General features: G+C 39.3%; 4 protein-coding genes across 4 annotated transcripts; 2 read left to right on the top strand and 2 right to left on the bottom strand.

Moving 5' to 3' along the window:
* Positions 1-1,443: 1,443 nt before the first annotated feature.
* CBG02002 lies at positions 1,444-2,653 on the bottom strand (the record flags this gene model as incomplete). Its single annotated transcript, XM_002643745.1, has 5 exons — positions 1,444-1,638; positions 1,686-1,913; positions 1,966-2,150; positions 2,217-2,482; positions 2,646-2,653. The coding sequence occupies 5 exons, from the start codon at positions 2,651-2,653 to the stop codon at positions 1,444-1,446; spliced, it is 882 nt and encodes a 293-aa protein (XP_002643791.1).
* Positions 2,654-5,878: 3,225 nt separating this feature from the next.
* CBG02001 lies at positions 5,879-7,026 on the bottom strand (the record flags this gene model as incomplete). The annotated part of the gene is made up of 5 exons (XM_002643744.1): positions 5,879-6,136; positions 6,184-6,342; positions 6,452-6,714; positions 6,761-6,839; positions 6,886-7,026. The coding sequence occupies 5 exons, from the start codon at positions 7,024-7,026 to the stop codon at positions 5,879-5,881; spliced, it is 900 nt and encodes a 299-aa protein (XP_002643790.1).
* Positions 7,027-7,653: 627 nt separating this feature from the next.
* Positions 7,654-8,850, top strand: CBG02000 (the record flags this gene model as incomplete). The annotated part of the gene is made up of 5 exons (XM_002643743.1): positions 7,654-7,794; positions 7,841-7,919; positions 7,967-8,229; positions 8,320-8,478; positions 8,593-8,850. The coding sequence occupies 5 exons, from the start codon at positions 7,654-7,656 to the stop codon at positions 8,848-8,850; spliced, it is 900 nt and encodes a 299-aa protein (XP_002643789.1).
* Positions 8,851-12,313: 3,463 nt separating this feature from the next.
* Positions 12,314-17,534, top strand: CBG01999 (the record flags this gene model as incomplete). The annotated part of the gene is made up of 13 exons (XM_045239018.1): positions 12,314-12,367; positions 12,417-12,799; positions 12,845-12,943; positions 13,049-13,108; positions 13,451-13,646; positions 13,749-14,032; positions 14,787-15,278; positions 15,331-15,573; positions 15,623-15,777; positions 15,826-16,555; positions 16,964-17,088; positions 17,160-17,287; positions 17,337-17,534. The coding sequence occupies 13 exons, from the start codon at positions 12,314-12,316 to the stop codon at positions 17,532-17,534; spliced, it is 3,147 nt and encodes a 1,048-aa protein (XP_045091999.1).
* Positions 17,535-18,985: the final 1,451 nt, after the last annotated feature.

Below are 18,985 nucleotides of genomic sequence, written 5' to 3'. Positions count from 1 at the left end.
TTCCCCTATTTGGCGCTTTTTTACCTAGCTGAAAATTTAAAATCACGTTTATTAAATAAAATTTGGGAACTAAAACGTGGATTTCTTATTTTTGCGACTTTTAGTTTTTCACTGAACATGGACCTGAAAGCAATTTTTGCCGCTTTTTGGTCCTTCGGAAAATGCACGAAGCCGATGAGAACGGTCAAAGCGTCAAAGCGTTGACTCTTTCAGTATCAATTACAATATGTTACTATTTCTTGTCACCACAGCAATTTTTAATTTTTAATTTTTTTATTTCAACGAAGTGAAGAAAATCACTAACACTTGAAATGTAAATGAATCTAGAAGATATAACAGAAACATAAATTAGTAGTAAATGGGAGATGGTGGAAAAGCTGAGTTAGTAATTTAAGACAAGAAAATGGTTTACATTAGATGACAGGGCAGTAATCGATTTTTGAAAGTCGCTGACAAGGGCTTCACCGGAAACACTTCGGCGGGTAAAAATATCCAACATCTGATTACTCTATTAGAGAGAAATTGAGAAGATATTTTTGTTGAGTTCTTGATGAGTGATTTGAGATAGTATTTGTGACGTCGCAGCGATCCATCATGAAATAGGACTCATTCAAATTTTGGGCTCTTCTCATTTAAATAATCGATATTCAAACAACTGAAGAGTGATAAGCTCCGCTCATATTCCTCTTTTTTCAAACATGTTACTGAAATAGTTAGCAAGTCAGGAGAGGATGTAAAAAATATTGTATCAGTTCACAATTAGTCTAGCGGCTAAGATACGCTGCAATAGCCGATGGCCTGATTGATGAATCGAATTCTATCGCATCCGTTTTTGATTGTTTCAACAAAATAAGACCCCATAAAAATTTCATTTGATAAGGAAGACTTTCTGAAAGTCTTCATACTGAGTTGGTGGGGGGGGGGGGTTTTTTGAAAACAAATTTTTTTAAGTATAAAAGAAAGATAGGGTTGGAGAGGGAGGAATTTTCAGAATACACGTGGTTTTACAGTCACTGGGACGTGGAAACTCATTCTCGAAGCGAAAGTATTGATTGGCAAGAGGCTAACCGAAAATTAATTGGGATCTAGTATGAGCACAATGAGAGATCGGGAATGTTGGATACACCAGCAGGAAAACAAGTCACAGGAGGGAACTGCAAATGGCAACAAAAACATAAAAATGATGGATGATCTCTAGACAAAAAAGTGAAATTCAGAGGGAGAGACGCTGGGCGGAAAAAAGATCAGGATTTAATTGTGAACAGATCAAAGAACAGAAAAAAATACCAGAGGAAATTTGCGTAGTTATAAAGCTAGGAAATGAGATCCTTGTATCATTGTACTCAAAAAGTTATGAGGCAAAAATTGAACTGAGGGAAACTTGAAAGAGGCCATGTAGAATTTTGAGCAATTACAAATAGGGGATGAGGTCCTTAAAACTTTCTATTCGATGATGAGCTGATTGTCAGTAACGACGTGAGTGATTGGGCTTGTTGGATCGAAATCTGGGTTGAACCTGTAGAAGATCTCAAACAGATCATGGTGCGAGTAGCCTGCGGTTCTTTGATAATCAATTTCAGAATACAATAGCGCCAACCATTTCAGATTGTTGTTGAAATGGACAAATGGATCTCGATGCTGAAAATAAATGTAATTATTCAAAGAATACATTCAATTTTACTCACAAAAATTGCTTTTCTTGCGAAATACTGATCCCGAACATCGCCGAACGGGTTGAGATCAATGGACCACATCGCAACAAAAACAGCAGAGGTTAGATCGTCGAATCTGGTGTAAGCTTCGTGCCGGCACACTTGAAAGCTAGCGTGCCACGACGTCAGATTAGTTTGTGGAATTGGTGGTGGGTTTAGTGGGAGAGACATGCCGAAGTCGATTAGTTTGATGCGAACAATCTGAAAAAAATATATATTCATTAAAAAACTGAAAGTGTAAACGATAACTCACCCCATCATACTCTCGTCGGATGAGGACATTGGCAGCGTGCATGTCCCGGTGGCAAAAACCTTGCATGTGAAGGGATTCCAATGTCCAAAACAGTTTGAAGGCGATTCTCATCAGGTTGGAGTGGGAGATCCCTCCTTTTGTGCGCCTAGAAACGACATGGAGACTTTCTCCCTCGTATTCAGTGACTGAAAAAATAGCATTGTTTAGAATTTTTATTCAGGATAGAAGGATGGTTATTTCCAATCACTCACTCAATAAATACTGTACATCACCATCTTGTGCAGAAAGGGTGAAGAAATCGTAGAGATTTGGAAAGCCTTCGTGTTGTCTCATGGCTTGCAACACCGTCAATTCTCGACGGTAGTCTTCGGGAAGCGTAGTTAACTTCATGATCAAGCTACCTCTGTTGTGGAATGTGTCGACGACGGAAACGACTGTTCCGCGAACGCCAGCTGCGTTAAATTCTCTCGTCGCTTGGTATCTGCCTGGATGGAAGTGGCCGACGTGTTCGTTTTGTCTGCAAAATATCACATTGAAAAAAAACAACTTATCCGAAACATTATTAAGACACGAATGCCTTGTCTCACAATTTTCAGAGAACTAAAGTATTAGACTCGTCCAAATAAGATATACAGTGCTTCACATAATTATAAAAGCATGAAAAATTCATGATAACTTACTCGTTCATTGTGATTTCAGATTATCGAAGCGCTTCCGAAGATGTGGATCGTGTTGGAGGTGTTGAAGGAAGGTGCGGTGATCAGACAAAATCGAATGGGAGTACAGCGGATGGGCGAAGCGATTCAGAAGATATTGAGGTATAGGATGTGTTGGAAGGAAGGGCTTGTGAGCAGCAAAAGGATCGGATGGGAGTATGGAACCCTTGACCTGTGAAAAAATCATTTTTAGAATCATAGAAAACGGAAGTAACAATGAAGGAAAAACGGAATGAATGGAAAAACGAAGAAGAACGCGATCAACAAAAATCAATAACACACTAATGGTGTGGTAAAAGAAGAGAGGAATGATAAAGAAGAGCGGCCTCCCCGCACACACACACACACACTGAGGGGACCCTCTGCGCGCCTATTGAGGAAACATAACACATATGATCAGCGTGCAACAGCGCAACTATGCAACACGTGTCATTTCCGCCTCTTTTCGCGCGGGAAAACACCTCAAATGTATTAGAAGGGTCGGCCCTTCTATTGTCCCAAGGCACCACCGGAGAGTCTTCCCATCACCGAAGCCCTTCTATGTCATTGGCCCTTCTTATGCACGCCTCACGGTATTTGCTCTATTGGAATTTCAGAAGAAGGTGATCTGTATTCTATCAGTTGAGTTACACGGATGCAAACTGAAACAAGCACGGATATAAAAGAAGTGCGACATTCGCAAATTATAAGACTTCGTAGGCCTCTACATTTGTTACGTTGACTGTTGAATTTCAGTCAAAAAAGTAACAAGAGAGAAAAAACAATAAACACGTTTATTGCATCAATTAGACAACAACATTGACGCAAGCACCACGAATTCTAGTGTCCAGTTCTTGTGATTTAAATGCTGATGATGGTCGCTGCTTCTGAAATCATGGATGGTTGGTGTCTGGTTCTCATGTGGGGCGCCAGAAATTGAAAATGGGATATATTTTAGCCTATTCATTCTTCTGGGATGATGATAACTTTTTCGCATTATTTTTATTGTCCTGAGAATGATCGAAATACAAGCAACAAGATAAATGCTCAAAGAAGATAATATGAAAAAGAGACATAAAAATCGCGCGATGAAGTATTACTGTAAAAAAAATTACAGTGGTTTGATAAAACTGAAAACATGGATCTGGAATCAAAGAAACTAGAGGATGTGTTTCAAATTACAAGATCAGTTTCAAAATTGGAATATTATACTCTTTGTAGCGGCGTCAGAAATTTTATTGTACGACAAAGGCCTTTCTTCCATTGTTTTATAATTTCCCATTATAAAATGAATCGAATTCACTCCTGTGCCACCATCTCCGCTCTTTAGAAGAGTCGAGAACTCGAGCTTTCCGCAAGAAAATTGAACTTATTCATATGAAACGAAACTGGACAATGGCTTGATACGGCTCTAGTTGGTTATTTTGGATTTTAAAAAAATTCAGAAAAAATTCATAAAAATACCTCTTGCTTTTCAACTTTTCAATTTTTGGCGTAGAAGCGCATTCATACGCTAGGCGTACCGTCAGGCGTTGGCACGCCAAAGACTGATTGTTGTTTGTTTGCTTGAGAATAATTTTGATTTGGATGCTAATGTAAGTAAGGTATAGGTTTTTTTAGCATCCAACTCTTTTGAATTTGGTGTCATTTTGGAATTTCTCAGTACAGAGGTAACGAAGCTTTTTAGTCTAAGCCTATAATTTCAGACAACAGACAAAGTATTCTGAAAAATTCCAGTTAACTTCGGAACATTTGGCTGTATATTCCATATTTCAACTGCCCAGTATCCAAGAGTACATCGGGAAAAAGAACATTTAGTTTTTAGAGCGGAAGTTGAAATCTTGGCGAAATTTGGAAGCTGACGGAAGTCGGAAGTCGGAAGTCGCGAGTCGGAAGTCGCGAGTCGGAAGTCGGAAGTCGAAAGTCGGAAGTCGGAAGTCGGAAGTCGGAAGTCGGAAGTCGGAAGTCGGAAGTCGGAAGTCGGAAGTCGGAAGTCGGAAGTCGGCACGTGGATTTACAGTCACTTGGACGTGGAAACGCATTCAAAAAACAAAAATATTGAGAATGGGGCTAGGAGGAATCTAATATGAGCACAATGTGAGATTGGGAATGTTGGATACACCAGCAGGAAAACAAGTCACAGGAGGGAACTGTAAATGGCAACAAAAACATAAAAGGGATGGATGATCTCTAGACAGAGAAGTGAAATACAGAGGGAGAGACGCTGGGCGGAAAAAAATCAGATTGAATTTTTCACAGAATCTGGCCCGGGCCGGGCCGGAGAGTTTTTCATTTTGACACGGCCCCTTTTTTTTGGTTCGTATTATGAGCCAATGGATGATTTCGAACTCTCAATTAGAACCATTGCTTCCTGAACAACTATGCAATCAATTCCAATAGCAAAACAGTTCCTGAACAAGACGAGTTACCAATAAACACGTCTATGGTGAGATTTGATTGCACTGCACTGAACATTTGCTATATGACATTTGAAGGAACCTGAGAATACGGATGAAAATCCAAATCGGTTTCACGCCCAACAAACCATTTTCTCCGTTACCGGGTTATATGGAATTTGACACTGAGATTGAAGAAATCGATAACCTCACTAATCTTGACCTGATAGATGAGCACACACCTTTCATGATTTTTCTATTCGAAAAAAATCGAAAAGCAAATTTTTAACTTGCAGTCACCCGATAATGATCGGTCTTGTGTCACACCATTCTCAAAATAATGGAAAAAATCAAAATAAACCTCATTCTCGTTCAATACCTTCAAAATCTGATGGTCGACCGATTCAATTTATATAGCTAGTATCAACAGACTATTTCGAATCTAGAAAAACCTGAGAAAGGTTAATTTCAACCAAAAGACTTATTTTATCCTGCAAATTCTTCAACTTTATGTATAAATGTCTTCTGAACCCAATTTCTCTTCTGCTGCAATAAAACATCCACATTTTAGTTCCCAAATTTTATTTAATAAATGTTGTTTCTAGTTTTCAACTAGGTAAAAACGCCAATTAGGGGGAACATTGAATGCGGTAAAAAAAGAAAGGAGGTGCATTTTAAGAAGAACAAGTTGAGTATTTGAAAAGATAACAGAGAGGCGGGGGAACCAAAAGAGATCTGATCTCTGAAAGTTTAACTTGGTATGGGAACTAAAGGTTATTATACTCTTTGAGAGAAAGAAGGTAACACGGGTACAAATTCCTGCTACTCTTTCATAAGTCCTGCAGTGATGGCGAAGACGCTGGGCTCCTTGAGCTGCTCGTACAAATATCCTGGATACTGCTTGTGGTCCGTTCCGGTGCAATCGGCGTTGAAGCAGTAGAGGCACTTTCCGTAGTTATCCACGATATAGTATCTCTTGGTACGGGTCGCAACAAGTGGGAGCATGGCTTCGAAGACTTTACACGACGAAACAAAACTGGCCTTCCATTTTGGATCGATGTTGAATGGCACATTGCGCGGCTGAAAACAAAAATGTTTATTAAGAAACATCGAGATCTAAAACTCACGCCAGAGATGCACTTCAACGACTCGTTGATATTAACCAAATTTCCATCGTCGAGAACACGCTTGGTGACTTTAGCTAGGAAAGCGCACTCGTCCATGGCGTTGTGATTGTGTCCATTGAAAGGGATGTTGTAGAAACCAGACATCTTTTCGATGAAACTCTGGAAATTGGGAAATTCTTGCTTTTCGCTAACTTTCTGCTTGTTTGCGATCACGCTGTGGACACAAGCACATCACGATTTACAAGCTAAAAAAAATAAATCAACTAACCGGGCCCCAAATGTCCTGTTGTTGTGCCTTACGAAAGTCTTGTTCATAGAGATGGCCAAGATTCACCCATTGACGAAAAATAGTTGGAAGTGGCTGTTTGTTCAGTAGGAATTGATATTGGGCGAACCGCCACATGTCCTGGCGACTATCGCAAACGAAAGCAAAACGCTTCTCTTGGATGTTGTGCTTATTGAGCCATGCAGTGAACTGGTCGTAGACCTCTGGGAATGTGTCCGCCTTGTCGATGGTATCTTGATTGATACCTGCGAAAATTTCATTTTGTGGAAGTTTGAAAAGCTAAACTGATACCTGTGAGTTCAGCGCAAAAATCAGTGAGTTGTGGATTGATAACCGGTCTCACGTACTTGTTGAATGACACATCCTCTCTCTGAAATTCATCTTTGTTCTTGAATAATTTTGAAGCGTAAACTCACGATAATTTTTTCTCTTGTATTCAGCACAGCGACGCTGAACTGAATGATTTCCGGAGGGTAGTCATAGTTATCCTTCTCACACGTCGCTTCGAAATCCAAAATCAACAAATCGTCGAAGGGACAGCGGTAATCAGATGACATGCTTCTTCTGAAAAAAATCGATTTTTCAAAATAGAAAAGATTTCGATAAAGATTAGAAAAGTGGCATAAAACGCCTTGTAATGCTAGTGATTGTGAAATCTTCTCGAAAAAGGTAAGAAAAAAGACAAACACAAACAACACAAAAAAGCACGCATTCAAAATGATGGAGACCGATTATCAAAAAAATCGACCAGAAATTGAATAAATAACAAGAGGAAGAAGTCGAGTGTCGACGACTGCTGCAGAGGAGGTCGCATAATCAATAGTCCGCAATGTGTCGTCGGTGTGTACGCGCCAATTGCCGGCGCGTAAATAACGCGCTTTCCATGGCCGAAGTTTTCTCATTTTCGCTTCCATTTTCTGGTCTTCTCGGCCCTGTGTTTCCTCTACTCCTTCTCGTAAGAGTTAGTTGACCACCGATCGATTTTTTTCCCTTCCTCGACTTTTTGCGTTTTTTCCTTGAATGTTCTTTCTGATAATGTTTTAGATGTTGTCTTTCGCCAGAAAGCGTGTGAGCGTAGCTATTTCCAATACACATATCACTAAGAAAACAAATTTCATGCATCTTTTCTAATCTTTATTGACGTACTTTCCATTTCAAAAAATCGATTTTGTTTTAGGTAAATCATGTCGTCCGAATACCGCTGCCACTTTGACAACTTGTTGATCTTGGATTTCGAGGGAACCTGCGAGAAGGATGATCATGATTACCCGAGCGAAATCATCCAGTTCAGTGTCTGTGTGCTGAATACAAGAGATAAAATTATCGTGAGTCATAAATTCAAATGAAATTTTGTAAATTAATAAATTTCAGAGAGAGGACGTGTCGTTCAACAAGTATGTGCGACCAGTTATCAATCCAAAACTTACTGATTTTTGCGCCGAGTTGACAGGTACATAATTTTGTTTTTCGAAGTTTCACAAAATAAAATTTTTACAGGTATCGATCAGGATACCATCGACAACGCCAGAACGTTTCCAGAAGTCTACAATCAGTTCTGTGCATGGCTCAAAGAGCATGACTTCCAAGAGAAACGCTTCGCGATCGTTTGCGATAGTCGCCAGGACATGTGGCGACTCGCCCAATATCAATTCCTCCTAAACAAGCAGCCATTTCCAACAATCTTTCGTCAATGGGTGAATCTTAGTTTGTACTACAGACAAGATCTTCGTATGGCACAACAACAGGACGCTGTTCATCAGGTTAGTTGATTCCATTTCACAACGTGTTCTTCGTGATGAGCTCTTGAACTCGTAGCATGCAGAAAGTTAGCTAAACTCGAAAATTTTCAGAGTTTAATCGAAAGGATGTCGGCATTCTACAACATTCCAAACGAGGGACAGGCTCACAACGCCATGGACGATTGCTCCTTCCTTGCGAAAGTGACCAAACGAATCCTTGACAATGGCACCTTTGTTAATATCAATGAGTCATTGAAGTGCATCGCTGGCGTAAGTTCTATAATTTACTTTTTTCCTTCACATTTAGTAAGTGTTCTTGAGTTTGTTCCATTTTTTTTCTATTACAGGGGGGGTTGCAATTATGAAAATCGATTTTTTTTTCAGTCCCGCAATGTTCCATTCAATGTCGATCCGGGATGGAAGTCTAATTTTGCTTCGTCGTGCAAGGTGCTTGAGGCCATTCTTCCACTGGTTTCATTCCGTATGAGGGACTACAATTATGAGGTCAACTATGGCAAATGTCACTACTGCTTCAGTCCCGAATGCACCGGATTAGAGCACAAACAGTATCCAAACTACGTGTACGAGCAGCTCAAGGAGCCCAGCGTCTTCGCCGTCACCGCAGGGCTCATGAAAGAGTAACCGGAACTTGTCCTCGCGTTACTTTCAAATGTTTTCCCGAAGCCTACCTTTTTCTTACAATGTTAATTCCCAGAGATCACTTTTTTTTGTTTCCCCCGCTTCCTTGTTATACTCACAGAAGAGTTACTTTTTTTTCTCCCAAAGAGTATAATAATCTTCAGTTTTCATAACGAGTTAAACTCTCAGAGATCAGATCTCATTTGTTCCCCCACCTCTCTCTTATCATTTCGAATACTCTTGTTCTTCTTAAAATGCACCTCTTTTCTTTTATACCACATTCAGTGTTCCCCCTATTTGGCGTTTTTTACCTAGTTGAAAACTGGAAACAACTCTTATTAAATAAAAATTTGGGAACTAAAACGTGGATTTGTTTTTGCATCGCAGGTGGAAAGATATCAGTTGTGGATAACTGTTATATAAAAAACGACGAAAATCGAGAAGAAAGGAAAAATTTCGGTTAAAAAATTCAGGAAAAATTCGGGAGGTCACAAGAAACATTTAGAAATGCAGAACTGAAAACATATTCTTCTCAGCAGACTGCGACAAAAAAGACAGCTAAAATAAGACTTACCGTAAACACACTAATATATAGCCCCTCCTAATTGAACGCAACCCTCTAATAGAACGTTCTCTGAGCTGTACTCTGAAAAACTGAACGAACGTCATGGTATTGAGTTCTTACGGTAGATAGCTTATGAATACTGTCAGAGTCAATTCAGAGTCAATTATTCGAATTTCAAAATTTTGAAATATTAGCTTCGATTTCGATTTTAGAAGTTTTTTAGTAACGACAAGAACTACAAAGAAAGTAAATTGTGAAAAAGATTATTCCGTGATCGGGCAAGAAAGGTTGGATGATGTTCTCCCCTATTATTTTTGCAAGACGACTACCAACATTTTTTACAACGTTTCTGGGTTTACTGTAGAATTCAAATTCCAATTTTGTACTTTTTTACCAACTGTCATATTGCTGACCTCATTCTGCGCTGTTTCTATTGTGTTGCGCTTTTGACAGTGCACTGCGCAACTTCACCTGTTTCGTCCTTTCATACGAACTCCGCATATAACTCAAATTTGAACTCTTTACTACACCTAGAATAGAACGGTTCATATTCGGTCTCTCTCACACCAAAAGCACGTCTGGCGATATGGTCTTTATACATATGATGCGAGAATTTGTATCTAATTACACTAACACCCTTCCTAATATGCTTATATCCTTCCAAAGTAACTTGATATCTGTATCCGCCTGTTGTGGGTAGTTTGCCCCGCCTCCCACCTTCTGTTTCTCCCTCTCCCTGTTTTGTATCACTCCGATTGATGTCTGTTGAGATTATGTCATCATTTTGTTCTCTCTGTTCCTGTTTCTCTCAGCAGCTCTCTAATAGACTTTGGCCTGAAATTAAAGGAAACAGAATTTGAAATCTACAGTATCCCTAGAAACCTTGAGAAAAATGATTAAGTACTCCTGGTGCAAAAAAAGAAAAGAAAGTACATCAAAACCTTTTACTGTCTCATTACTGATATAACTGTCTCATTACTGATATCTGACTCAAGAGAAAGCGGATAATGACTGGTTATCTCTTCTGCCATTTTCTGTATAAACAGTAAAAAAGGTGTCCTTTAGAAATGGAAAAGTAAATGAAAAACTAGGAAATTCCGAAAAATTTCGTGGATGCAAAGTTTTTGATTGAGGTCAGTTTTATACCATCCGTGACCTTCAAAGTGATCCGACACTTGACAGCCGAGCTTCGGACTGCCGGAGTTTGAATTGAAAGCGGTCATGGTGATAGTCAATAATAAAATCAATTTCTTAGGCAAAATCAATCGTCTGATGCACCCATGTTATTCATTGTCCTCTCTTTCTAGTGTGATTTCATCCACAATGGTTATTTTCTTTTTTTCTTCTTCCTAGTTTTCCTATACTCCCAGTTTTCAATTTTTGATTGATGTCTTTCATTCTATGACCTTTCTCCATCTCACTCGTTCGTGCTCTGGCCGGCTTCATCAAAATAACACCAGTTTACATAATTTCATACTTGCAACGGGTCGGGCTTTTTTAAAGAATTTCCCGGGCCCGGGTTTTCAGGAACAAATTTTTCCTGTTTTTTCAAAAAAAAATTTTGGGTCAACTGAAAAATGGACGATTTCTCTGTCAAGAAAAAAATTTTCAAATTTGGAAAACCCGGGCCCGCAGGGCCGGGCCGGGCCGAGGAGTCACGGCCCCGGGCCGGCCCGGGCCCTGAAAATCTTCGGGCCCTGATTTTGCAAATAGGCATATTTTCTATTCACAGTTTGTAAGTAATTTCATTTTTTCTCGTGAAGATGGCGACCAACCATAATTGTCCATAATTGTGCCACCAACCAATCAGGTCATCAAGAAGATTCCTTCATTCCCGAAAAAAAACGTTTTCATTACTGTCTGAAATTAATGCTAAAGTTTCAAAGTTTGAACATTTAAATTATGGACTCTGAACTGATTAGTACACTATTTTTTAACCATCGAATACCAGAATTTGAAAAATGAATCGCGTTTTCCATTTTTTTTTCTCGAGACTTTCAGATTTCTCACAATGTTGTTAGGTATACTGTAGAATTCAAATTCAAATTGAATTCCCACCGTCTTTTATTCTCATTACTTTTGACATTTCATTTCGTTACTACTGTTATGAGTCAAACTCTCCATTTTTGCGCCCTTTTCCCAACTTTCATGTCGCCGACCCCATTCTGCACTTTTTCGGTTTTGTTGCACTTTTGAAATTTAATTGCGCAACTCTAACTGTCGCGCCCTGCCGTACTAACTCCTCCTACCCCCCGCTTGGATAAAAAGGGCTTATGTTGGCTACGGTCCGGATCCAATCCCCTCTCCCAGAAATGCACACCTGGCGTTACTAGACCTATATCTGGCAATAGGAAAAACGTCTCTGGCGATGTGTTCTTTCTATGACGCAAGAATTTTTTATCCAATTACACTGATACCTCCCCTAATATGCTTACACCCTCCTAAAGTAACTTGATATTCATGTCCGCCTGTTACGATTAACCACGCCTCCTACCGTATGTCTAGTCTGTTTCTTCCTCCCCCTTACTTACTACACTCAAACTAATGTCTGCCGATGATGTCATCATCTTCCCTCTTTTTTCCTATTTCCGTTTTCTTGGTGACCTACAGTAATCTAGTGAAACCATTTATTTATCTCTTTGCTTTTTGAATTGTTTTCTTTTAAAACACGTTAATCCAATGAGGAACCGTAGCTCACAATTGTTACAATCAGATATTTTTACAAATGACAAAATATGTAGGCACATTCAGATCTTTACAACTTTTGGACACATTTTTCTTTTCTATTTCTCATAGTGATCCTTCTTTCTTCTGCTTGCTTAACGTTTGAATACTCACTTTTGTATTATTTTTCCAATGATATTCTCATTTTAGCATTAAAAAGCAAACTCGTACTACGACATGTCTGGAACTTCGAATAACGCCGATCCGCTGCCAAAAGTGGTTGTCTCGCCGGTTTGTGACATTACAATACATATGTTCCCTCAAAAATTCATAGTTTTAGGTTGTTGATGAGAAAAGAAAGAAGAGTGTGGGAAAGAAAATGAAGGAAATCGCAAAATCGCTGGTAAAGAATGAGAAGGGTATCACTGTTTTGATGAGCTATCGCAAGAAAATCTATTCGGAAGAACAAAAGGAGGATGAACTTTTCGAATACTTCTCAACTACTATTTCCGAAAGCTTGGGAAAGTTCTTTTCCGTCGTCAAGAAAGACGTCAACGAGGCCATCAAAACTATCCGGTCCGCGGGTGAACGTATTGAGAACCTTCTCGAAATGCTTGGGAACATCCCTCAAAATGCTTCGAAACAAATGAACATGTTCAAGAAGGTTGCCGACGAAATGAAAGTTCTTGCCCAGTTGTTGGAAAAAGAAATGGAAGAGGCTGAGTAAGTTAGAAGTGGAGGTGTAGTCAACAAACCAAGAGTTTTCAGTCATTTCATCTGGAAAGACTTCAACAATGATGACGGCGATGATGACGACGACGAGGACAGCCACAACAGCGAACCGAACCCAAAGAAGTTCAAAGCAAAGTAAGTTTTTTTTAAAACACTTTATTTTCAGAAATTCATATTATAACCGGAAAAGGAACATATAAAATATGTTGTGTTAAAATCTTAAAATCTTTAAATTTTCAGCGACGGTCCATCAGAGTGGTGGCAATCAGCCGAGGAGCTCAAGAAAGTTGGCAACCGACCGTAGTGCTGATCGTGCCGGAGATGGAATGGAAGATGACGGAGAAACGCTCGGAAACGCAAGAGAGCCAAAGCAGTTGGTTATTAAGAAATTAACATTATCGAAAAGAAAAATACTTTTTTAAAATTAAGAAATTAACATTATCGGAAAGAAAAATACTTTTTTTTTCATTTTTCATTGCATCAAGTCCATTTCAGGTTTTTAGAAAGTAACTAGAAATTGCTAGTCAAATTCAGAAAACGATAAAAAATAGCGAATAATATCCTCCTGATTTTGGTGAAGGATATTTTTAAATTTATGAACTAATCAGAGTTTTGCGTTAATTCGAAGTATTTATATTTCAGACACGAAGATGAAGACGAAGGAGAGGATGAAGAAGATCAAGGAATCGAGGAAATCGAAGAGGAAGAGGACAAAGGAGATGAACAGTCAAAAAATATTGAGGGACAGCCAAAACAAAAAGGGGAACATCAGCAGCTCCAGGTTATCGGAAATGGAAAGGGAATTGAGCAGCTAGAAGAGAATCAAATCACACAAAATGCACTGGGACAGGGAGTCGATCAGCCAGAAGGGTAAAAACAAGCTGAGAGAGAACACGAAGAAGATGAAGAAGACAACGGAAAGGAAGAAGAGGAACAACAGCAGCCAAAGGTTAAGGAAAACGGGAAGGGCATTGAGCAGCTTGAAGAGTACGAAGTGGTACCACATCCACAGGAAAAGATTGAAGTGATTGAGCCAGAAGAACATGAAGAATTGGAGCCAGCTGAGACAGAGCAGGGAGGTAACGATCAAATGCTGGTAGATCAACCCCAATCTTCAAACGATGGACAGGAGTTTGGATACGATGACCAACCATGGTCAGTTTGTTTTGTTACTGAATTGAAAATTAAATATCGTACTCGATCTCATAGAAGCTCTTACTATACGTATACTTTGAGCTCAATTGCCACGCTTCCTTCAAATGGTATCGGAAAATTGTCAACAATAAAATTATTTATCATAACATCACTGACATTTTATTAGTTGAGAGATTTCCGATATTTGTTATAAGAATTGAGATGATTGAGTTCAAAGTGCATGTATAGGGTAGGCTTCTGTTGGAACAGAAACGGTAGAAATACTATCAAAAACTGATAATTATGCTTTGCTGTGGTCTCTGTGACTTTTCTAAATAATCAGATTGTTCAGAGGCCATATTTATGAATATTTTTCTCAGAAAATCAACTAAAAAAGTGTGTAAATTAATGAAAAATCGTTTCTTTTTTGGAAAATCTTTCTTTTTCCTTGGACCAATCGTGTTCCATGTGTACACTCGATTTTACGAATTTCGGGATTCTAATAAAATAATATGAGGAAAGAATAGTATATCAAGTACATCGGAATTTTGCTGTTCCTCATCTCAAAATCTATGATTTTATTTATAAAAATGACATCAATGGATAGAGTTAGGAAATTCAAGTACTGCAACCAAATATAAGAATTTTGCATTCCAAACGTTTTTTTTTTCAATTCAAAATCCATTTTCTGACCCTTTAAAAATCATTTTTAAGATGCTTAGTAAAAAAAATGCATTGGAAAATGATTCAGTAGATTTTTGAAAAGAAAATGTTCATGAATATGGCCTTAGAACAAAAACATATGTATTGCTTTTCAGTAAATTTCATATTGTTCTAATTTCAGACAAACTGGAAACAAAGTTCCCTTCGTGCCAATTCGCGAGCTTGACTTGGACCCAGTCCCGGTAAACGAAGATTCAAGAATTATGCTCGGAGAAGAAGGAACTAAGCAGCAAGCAAAAGATGGGGACTCTGAAGGCGGCTCGATCGAGGAAGAGAATATTCCAGAGATTCAGGACGTCGAAAACTTGAATGGAAACGAAATTTCCGCACTGCAAGCTCCTTCAGAGATTCCAAAGACCAATGAGGATAAGGAGCAGGATCAGGAACAGAAGAAAGACCGAAGTCCCAGTCAGCAGGCTATTCAAAATGGTACAAACGAAGAATCAGCCGTGGATGATCTCCCGAATGCCGAGGGAGTTGTTCATCAAGATGAGCAGCTGGAAGAGCCGGACGCGATAGAGGAGCACAACGCTGACCAGTCTGTCGTCGCACGTCCAACTGGGAATCTCAACAAAAAAGCGACCGGAAAAAGCGGAAAAAGGAAACGAGGAGGGTCAGTTTTTTTTCTCTCTGAAGAATTCAATTACCTTTTCTCGTTTTTTCAGAAACAAATTCGTAACAAGTAGGAAATCAAAGAAAACTGAAGTGGATGCCAGCCAACCTCCTCGCTTCCGCCTTCCGAAGCCGAGTGAAGAAGAGAAAAGAAGAGATGCGCTGGAGGAAGAAGAAATTGAGAGGACATGTCCTCCAGAGACACCTCTGGAGGATAAATTCACTTCATACCGAATTCATGGGCCAAACTTCAACAAGTTCCTCGAGGACAACCACGATAGGCTGTACACTCAAAGGTGAGGTTGCGAATATTTTCTTGACTAATTTGAAACAATCAATTTGCAGTGTGGAGGGTCACGTCGAGATGTGCGCGAATGGTTCAGAGTTCTTCCTCAAAAAGAATCTTTTCCAAGGGACACGCGCCTACAAGATCATGTCCATTGATGGGTGGAACTTCAATATTCCCGACGATGATTTGGAAACAGTGGGAAAAAAATTCAGTAAGCTTTAACAAGAAAGATATATAAACTTAAAAAAACAAATTTTAGACCAAAAAGAGATGCGGTATTTCATAAATGGAAAAGAGGAACCGGTTACAGCAACGTTGAGAAATATGTTCGATCAAATGAAAAGAAGGAAAGAGAAGCAAAGTTATGACCGTTTGAATCTGGTTTCTCACGAAGTCAGCTTTGACAAAATGTTAGATAACTATATTAGATTGCAATTCAACCTGAATTCATTACAGGAGATCGTTCGATCAACCGGAATTTGTGAAAAAGAAAGTGTCTTGTACCAAGTGAAGGAGAAAATCTCAAAAAATTTGGACGGATGGAGAAAGGAAAAAAGGAGGAAGATCACTCAGCAGCAGAAGCAAGATGCTAATGAAAAAATCAACGCGTGGAAGAACCGGAAAGACCAAATGGCTGCCGTCGAGCAATTCATAATCATGTCGGTCGGGGGAGCCTTCATGAGTCTCCACTGCGACATGGGAGGCACATGGGTGTACTACCATGTGAAGCAAGGCCGCAAGGTCTTCTTCATCGCCCTGGGTACACCGGAGAATTTGGAGATCTACACGGATTGGATGGCTGCGAGACGACCACAGTCCTGGATCCTGAAGGAGTTGAAGAGCGAGCTGCGAAGAGTGGAAGTGCGAGCAGGAGAGTCGGTCGTTCTTCCAGCCGGCTGCCTTCATTTGGTATACACGCCGGAAGACTCTTTGGTTTATGCCGGAAACTACCTGACGACGGATTTGCAAAGCATGGAGATTTCCTTCAAGTAAGTTGGTTACCTACAATATTGACCATTTTCAGAAGTCTGGTGCTTGGCTGTCATTTTGAATACTTGGAGGGTGTAAACAGAATTATGTTGAAAGCTTTGCATTCACAGAATTTCTAGAAAATTCTTAGTTTTTCAGCTATTTGCCACTTTTTAAGGAGACCATCATTTTTTACGTTTTTAATACAAAAACAGGTAGAAAGATAAAATCTTTCAGAAATCAGCTTAAGAAGGAATTTTCAAAAATTCTGTGAATGCAAAGTTTTCATCATAAGTCTATTTTACACCCTCTGAAGTTTTCAAAGTGATCGGACACTTGACAATCGATCTCCAAACTCTTGAAAATTGTCAAAATCAACAGAATTTTTTTTATATCTTATTGATACTGTACTACTTCTGATATTTCAGGATGCGAAACTTTGAAGGCTACTGCTTAAGAAGACGGATCATCGGATTGGGGAGCATGATGGCCCATTACTGGGATTCGTGGTTCTTCTACGGCGAGAATCTGGTGACAAAAGAGAGAAATGATGGTTAGTTTTAAGCCCATTATGTGCATATAAATAAGGAAATTAATATGTTATGAAATACAACCAACTTTCAGAGAACGCGAGAATTGCCGCCGTCATTGTCAAGAATCTGAAGGATCGAGTCCGAACAGTCGAGGGAGATTTCTACACTGGACAGGAAAAAGGGGAGATCTTGAATTCCATGATTCAAGCATTCGATTTGGTAATTCCCATATTTAATTTAATATTGTACCAAAATGTTTTTTTTCCAGAATGAAAATCTCTTGGCAATTGAGGAAATCACCACCGCTCCAGAACCTCAAAAGCCAGTGAATGAAGAATTCGACGAGAATGACGTGTATCACACAGATGGCAGTGAATTTGAGGATGATGAAGAAGACGAGCCGGTTGGTCCTGATGTGCCAGACGATACTGCTGCTGGCGAGATCGAAGACGAAATGGACGACTGAAGATGATCATTTTTTCAGTTTCGCTTATCTCAAAAAAATATCTCTAGTTCCCACTCACTTCGATCCCACATATTTCGCTCAGTTTTGTTTTTCCCCGATTCCGTGTGGCTCTAATGTGACGCGTTTCTCTTCTCCTAATCCACGATCTCTCTCCTTCTTTCCACTTTTCTGGTGCTCCCCGATTAACGTTCTTCCCGGATTTGTCTCTGGGTCCATGACTATTTGTTTAATCTTGTGGTCGGGTTACGATAGCTTCCACTCTCTTCCAGTATCCCTCTCTTCCCCATTCGCTCCTGTTCTATCCGCTCAGTTGTGTTTTTCCCGTCCTATTTCACAGCAGTTCCATTGTGTAGAAGTTTTATCCGCGCAGTTCTAACGCGTCATGTTTCTTTTCTTCTTTTCCATGTTCTCTTACTCCGATTGACCTCCCGTCTTGCTCCTTCTCTTGACTTGTGACTAATTGGTTGATTTCGCGTTCGGGATAATATAGTTCCGATTTTCTTCAAAAATCTCTTGCCCATTCTGATATGTCCCTCACTTCCTGATATGTACCGCACTCACTTCTGATATGTACCTACAAGTTCTTCATTTCCCCCAAGAATTCCTAACATCTTGGCATTTCTTCCTTCACGTTTTCCGTTGTCCCCCCCCCCCCTTTTATTTGTCCATGTGAAATCGCCTGTCTTTTAACCTTAGGCTTATTCTGGTGGTTTTTGATAAGCGACTGGGTCCGATTCCCTTTAGCAGATTTGCCTTTACACGCTAGTCCCGCCAACTTGCCAGTCCGTTTGGACATTCTAGTATCAATTTCTGTACAATATCCAGCTCATTCCCCACGCTCATAATATTAATCAAGTACTGGTTTTATCATTACTAGATTCACACATTTTTTGTTCTCACTATTTTCATTATCTTCAAAAATCTCTTCTATGCTCACTTCTAATGTGTCCCTACCGAATTCTTTTTTTTTCGAGAAGTCTAATTTTTTCATTATTTGTGCGCTCCTCTCTTCCACGTTCCTCTCTTCCGTGTTTTGTTTTTTGCTCACCTGGTTATAGTACCACATCTGGTCCGTTTGGAAATTTTAATGTTCATTTGTTTGTACCATATCAAGCTTGTTCTCCACCTCTTTCGTTTCTCTTTATATCTATACAAACCAATTACCGGTGTTATTAGATTCACGAATTTATTTTTTTAACCTCACAATTCTGATGTTGTTTGAAAATCTCGATTCTGCTTACTCACTTCTGATAGGTTACTGATTTGTTTTTTTTTTTCTGAGAATTTGGACACTGTTATCATTTTTATGTTTCTTCTTTGAAACATTGTTTTTCCACTTTGTTTTTGGTTTTTCTAGTTTTTTTAAATAATGATTATAACAGTTTGTGAAGATTTATCAATTTTAACAATTTTAAAAGTTTTCGAAAGTTCAAAAGCACTTCAATGAGTTC

The sequence above is a fragment of the Caenorhabditis briggsae genome (genome assembly GCF_000004555.2).
Source record: "Caenorhabditis briggsae complete genome, chrX, whole genome shotgun sequence".
Classification (NCBI taxonomy): domain Eukaryota; kingdom Metazoa; phylum Nematoda; class Chromadorea; order Rhabditida; family Rhabditidae; genus Caenorhabditis; species Caenorhabditis briggsae.
This window is presented reverse-complemented; position numbering and strand designations above follow the sequence as displayed.